Below are 6,106 nucleotides of genomic sequence, written 5' to 3'. Positions count from 1 at the left end.
GTTTCCTCTCAATGACTTACGAAAAGCTGTTTATAAATGTTATGATGTTGTTAATTCCCAAACCTCTCTCCCAATAATTTTTACATTCCTTGACGATAGGGACCATGTCTCTCCCTTCATTTGTAAGTCCCCAAAAGGATCCAGATACGTTTTTCTACTGTGACAGTTCAATTGTAGTATCTTTCAGCAGGAACAAAACCAAAGCATATCTTCTGGGGTGGGAAGGATAATTGAGAAACAGCATGTTCATGGTGGTACCTGTTTTTAGTCTGATACCCAAGAATCACAGTACTGGTTTTTTTTTTAAACTGTGGCAAAATACACATTACCATGTTAACCATGCTAAAGTGTACAGTTCAGTGGCGTTAAGTCCATTCACATTGTTGTGTATCGTCCACGCGTAGAACTCTTTCCATCTTGCAAAACTGAAACTCTGTACCTATTAAACAATAACCCCTTATACCCTTTCTCCCAGCCCCTGCCAACCACCATTCTACTTCCTATGAATCTGACTACTCCAGGGACCTCATGTAAATGGAATCATACAGTACTTGTCCTTTTGGGACTGGCTTATTTCACTTAGCATAATGTCCTCAAGGTTCATCCAAGCTGCAGCATGTGTCAGAATTTCCTTCCCTTTTAAGGCTGCCAGATTATTGATTTTTGAGAGGGAAAAAATAACTCTACATGCCTATTTTAACAGATTGCTTTATTTATTAATATGTCACTCTAAACATTACATATATACAACCTATATAACTAGCGTATCAAACCTTGTTCCAGTAGGAAGTTCAAGAGTACATTTTAGGGCTATGTGAAGAAATACCAATACTTTGGCTTTCACTATTATATCAGATGAAAAAAACAATTCAAAGAATAGTTTTCATCTCCTGCTATGATGAACAACAAAACCAAGTAGAAAAATAAGAGAGCCTATTTTTAAAAAAAAACCAACACAAGATACTCAAGTACTTTCTGAGAGACTTTTTTCTGTTCTCTTCACTGAAAATATAGTCATACAAATTACTCAGTAATCTAATATGAGAAGTGGTTCTTCACCTATTGGGAACTCAGTAAATATTTGTTTAGTGAATGAACTATCTATGGAAATGGATCTATGTTAATTTGTGCTTTTTTAAAGTTTTTTTTCAAGTAAGAGCAATAGTAAACTTACTGAAGTTCTTGTTTTGTCCAGATCATAAGCCTATAGACAGTGACTGTTAGAAACACTACCCATCATAGCTAATAATCAAATTAATGTACATTTATCAACCTAGTAAGAAAATTCTATTATGTTGCAGAGCTAATTCTAACCTAATAACTCATTGGGCTTCAATCACTTGCAACATGGTAAAGAAAAGGGGGCTGAGACTTCCGGGTTTATTTCATCTATCAATGAATTTCCGTCTTTGGGCCCTCACCCCCCAATATACTTAGAAACATTGCTAAAAACAGTAGCTGCAGCATCTCTTCACCCTTTTTTTAATTGGGGTCTGAAAATGGATTCGGTCTCTAAATTCAGATGGAGGACCTTCCAAACATGACACAGTTCACTAAAGGAGCCCCCACAAATGGAAATGAGTCCGTGGGCCAGAGAGCAGAACAAAGCTTTGTCCTTGAAGCAAGCTCAATGGGCACACGTGATAAAACCCAGAGTTGAACACTCTTACTTCCCAAAGTCACATTTCATAACCAGACCAAAAAAACACCCTCATAATTTAGATCCTTTTTCAAAGTTACCTAACACAATTAAAAGGAAAGGAAAATCAAACGTGAAAGCTGGTGACATTTCAAATAAGCAAAATGTGTGACAGCATTTGGCATAGATAAAAATCGATTAAAAACAAATTCTACTAAGTCCTGTAAGAAACTTGGTTTTAAGAACCACTTATTTGAGTCGGACGTAGCAGATCTGATGATTCAGCAACCACAATTCAGGAAGGCAAGAGTACATTGAATATATCACTATTTTCCTCTTATATGATTAGCATTTATAGGAGAAAAGGTGGGGGGATTTAAATTTGGGTTCTCAAATTTAACCTTAAGAAAACGCTGTTAGTAGTGGAGACTCTGAGTTATAAAATATCCACTTTCACCCAAATGAAGTTTCTTTCATTATCAAGTTTTCACAGGTAGTTCTACATTACGACTCTTTACGTACTTAAGTCTTAAGAGAAACCCCGACTAACCTAGAAATTCATCTTCACATAATTATCATTTCAATAGGCTTATATTAAATTGAATATTATTTTGAAGTTAAAAAAGTCATCAATAATGCAAATACACAAACAAAAGCCTCAGACAATCTTAACTATTCCTTCACAGTGAAGCTACTGAACTAGCAACTAATGCAGCCCTTCAACAAGCCCCCAAGTCAGCATCTGTCATTCCCAGTGGGGCCTCTACACCTCTCACAGTTGGCACCCTATCCCAACCCCTGGCGTCAAAAGGGTTGTCGATATGCAAGCCAGGAGACTTGCCGCAAAGCCCCCTTTCCAACTTCAGGAGTTCCTCTAATCAAAACCAAACCAAACAAAAAACAAACAACCAGCTAGACTTTCACCCTTGTACAATGTCCCAGCCAAACGTTAAGGTCACATTTAAAATATACACATCTGGAAATAAGGGTTGTTTAAAATGGGTTCAGGAAAAGCCGTACACCCTTCCTGTATCCTTACACAGAGAACTGTATCTCCATGTGAGCAAATCAACCTGATGGGCTCTTTTACCTGCAGAATTACATCACCCATAGAGCACAAACGACACACCATCACCAGCAGCCCCAGAGCACTCACACAAAACCCAGCAGTCTTGGGCTTCAGTTCTTAAAGGCTCCACATTTACTGGCTTTAGCAATGAATTCCTTTAGCAGAGGGCCATCCATTTGCCAAAATGCTGCAGTCTGTGTAACTTCTGTCAAATGATTGATGCAAAACTTAAAGCAGAATTCTTCTAAATCCTGGACACACACAACAAAAATAAAAACAAGAAGAGGCCTTTTTTAATTAACTTTGAATTACTTCTCTCCAGCTCCCTCACCCTCCCCCAGAAGAGATTTGAGGCCAGAAACCTCAAACTAGGCAAACAAGTGACCACAGGTACATGTCAGAAAAATACAAACTATTTACTCACCACACAGTAAAAGCAATGGTTCCCCTACTCAAGTCTGACTCTTCAACACACACACACACAAACACACACACACACACAAACACACACACACACGGTGGGGGGTGATTTCCTCATGGTTATCACATAGTCTAGTCACTCAAAGACATGGTTTTAAAAAGCTGAAACAACTTTTGTCCATATCATATGTTTTACCACATTCAAGAAGTCAGAGAAAAGAATTAAGATGTGGGTCATTTGGTCCAAGGAAGCGAAGACTTTAAGAAACAGAAAAGTGATGAAGAGAAATGGTCAACCTGAAGTGACACATTAAAAATAAAACTTCCAAAGACCTTAAATTCACTTTCATGCTCTCCTATATAAAAATGCCTTCATTTTTAAAGCCACAAAGAATAATATACTACAACTTCCACCACGCTAATTTCTCGGATAGTCAATCCACAAAAGAATAGTCACAGAGACTTGACTTTTCAGTTAGACAAATGGAAGTTACCAACTACCAACATTCAGAGGGAGAGTAACATACACAAGTGGCAAACCAGAACAATTTAAAAATCTATTTCTGGGCTTCCCTGGTGGCGCAGTGGTTAAGAATCCGCCTGTCAATGCAGGGGACACGGGTTCAAGCCCTGGTCCGGGAAGATCCCACATGCTGCGCAGCAACTAAGCCCATGCACCACAATTACTGAGCCCGTGTGCCTAGAGGCCACGAGCCACAACTACTGAGCCCGTGTGCCACAATTACTGAAGCCTGCGCACCTAGAGCCCGTGCTCCGCAATAAGAGAAGCCATCACAATGAGAAGCCCCCGCACCACAACGAAGAGTAGCCCCTGCTTGCTGCAACTGGAGAAAGCCCGCGCACACAGCGAAGACCCAACACAGCCAGAAATAAATAAATTTTTAAAAAAAGATCTATTTCTACCTATGCTAAGACATGCTTTCATCTCCAGCAAAACTCTACTATATTGTTGTTTGTCCCTTCAAGCATTGGAACAGGGGCTTCCCTGGTGGCGCAGTGGTTAAGAATCTGCCTGCCAATGCAGGGGACACAGGTTCGAGCCCTGGTCTGGGAAGATCCCACATGCCGCGGAGCAACTAAGCCCGTGCGCCACAACTACTGAGCCTGCACTCTAGAGCCCGCAAGCCACAACTACTGAAGCCCGCGTGCCTAGAGCCCGTGCTCCACAACAGGAGAAACCACCGCAATGAGAAGCCCGTGCACTGCGATGAAGAGTAGCCCCCGCTCACTGCAACTAGAGAAAGCCCGTGCGCAGCAACGAAGACGCAACACAGCCAAAAATAAAATAAATTAAAAAAAAAAAGTGGAACATATTTACTAAATCAATTAGGTACCTGGAATATACACAAAGATGAAGTCTAAGAGCTCAGTTTCTGTAACGTGGCCAACAATACTGAAGGTCAGTACTCAGGGTTCTGTCAAACTAGGATCTCAACAACTGTTAAACTGTAGGGTCTTGGCTTTGTGTTTCCCAGCCACCACCAAATGAGAATTTTAGGCAGGGTGGGGAAGGGCCGCATCCGCATACAGAAACACCCCTTTCAGACCCCTGCAAACAAATACTTCCTTATTCTAAGAGTCTCTCGTCCCTCCCCTCCAGGCATATAACCAGTAAGAGGTAAACCACATTTAACGTCTCTCAGCCAGCTACTGTCAGAGTTTTATTCTCCAGATAATTGAAAATGCATTTAAAATGTTAGCACAATACCTGAATCCATGTTTTTTAATAAGAGATTCCCAGTGGGGTGAATGGACAGCTGAATGCTCGGGTGTATTACAATAAACTGTTAAACAATAGAAAACATTTTCTCTCTCACATTATTATTAAAGAAAAAGCACTACTCCTGGTATCATAACCCAATGGTTAATAAATAGCTCTAGGGACTAAATTATATCCCACGGAAAGATGAAAGTCATATTTTAATCTTGTTTATCAAAAATAGAAAACTAGTTTATCTACATATAACTTAGGAAGAAGGAGCCAGTCATAGCACAAAAAGTTCTTCAAACCATGTAATGTATCAGATAAGGATCTTTAAATATTAAGTTTTAATTATATAATTTCAAATTCAAAGGAGAAAGAGAGGACACTAAATTCTGACACTGCAAAACCTTACCACTTCTATATCTGTTTATTTGGAATTAAAGACCTTGGTAGTATAATGAAAAAGTGAGTTAATTCAGTTTACCTACTGTATAGATTACCTTGAATATAAACTTTAAGAACTTTTTTATATGGTACAGGTATACAAATGGTGCTTCTAATTACAAATCAGTTCATATACCTATGAAAATAGTTTTATCAAACTGCCTTCCCTTCCCCTCCAATTAGTTTGGAAAGATTTCTCAGTACAGTTGATACTTGAAAAACACAGGGGTTAATCCAAGTACAATTAATAGTTGGCCCTGCACAATCGCAGGTTCAACCAACCGTGGATCATGTAGTACTGTAGTGTTTACTACTGAAAAATACCCACATGTAAGTGGATCTGTGCAATTCAAACCTGTGTGGATCAAGGGTCAACTGTATTCAACAAATGTTTAACAGTTTCAAGAATACTGAAAATAATCTAAATCTGGGTTGTTTAAATAACTAATTACACGTTGGATAAGGCAGAACTTGGGAAAAGGAAGCATTGAACACACTTGAAGAGAGAAACTGGAATTTGCATGTTCATTTGCCTGAACCAGAGAGTGGCACAGCCAAGCACATTCACTTCGCAACCTGAGCCAGTGTGCCATTGATGTTGACGTGTGGATTAGATAAACACCCTTCTGATAATTCTTAAATACTATAAAAACCTACAAGATCTGTTCACCTCACGCTGCAAACGATCAGATCTTCAATTACCCAGAAGAAAATGCAACTCTTACCCAACTAATAAGTCAACTATAACAGGACTGCTGGGCTTAAAAAAAAAAAAATTTCTAAGAAGGATGAGAAGGACCACTTGACC

At 39.3% G+C, this 6,106-nt stretch overlaps 1 protein-coding gene across 17 annotated transcripts in view; it reads right to left on the bottom strand.

The window, feature by feature from the left end:
- Positions 1–690: 690 nt before the first annotated feature.
- The window catches only part of RCBTB1 (RCC1 and BTB domain containing protein 1), a 66,052-nt gene continuing 60,636 nt past the window's right edge, over positions 691–6,106 (bottom strand). For all 17 annotated transcript variants that reach the window (XM_073795168.1, XM_073795173.1, XM_073795174.1 and 14 more), the window contains one exon: positions 691–2,959. In XM_073795168.1, the coding sequence (XP_073651269.1) occupies positions 2,819–2,959 (141 nt within the window). In that variant the 3' untranslated portion in view covers positions 691–2,818. The remainder of the gene's footprint in view (positions 2,960–6,106) is intronic.

The sequence above is a fragment of the Tursiops truncatus genome, chromosome 18 (genome assembly GCF_011762595.2).
Source record: "Tursiops truncatus isolate mTurTru1 chromosome 18, mTurTru1.mat.Y, whole genome shotgun sequence".
Lineage (NCBI taxonomy): Eukaryota > Metazoa > Chordata > Mammalia > Artiodactyla > Delphinidae > Tursiops > Tursiops truncatus.
This window is presented reverse-complemented; position numbering and strand designations above follow the sequence as displayed.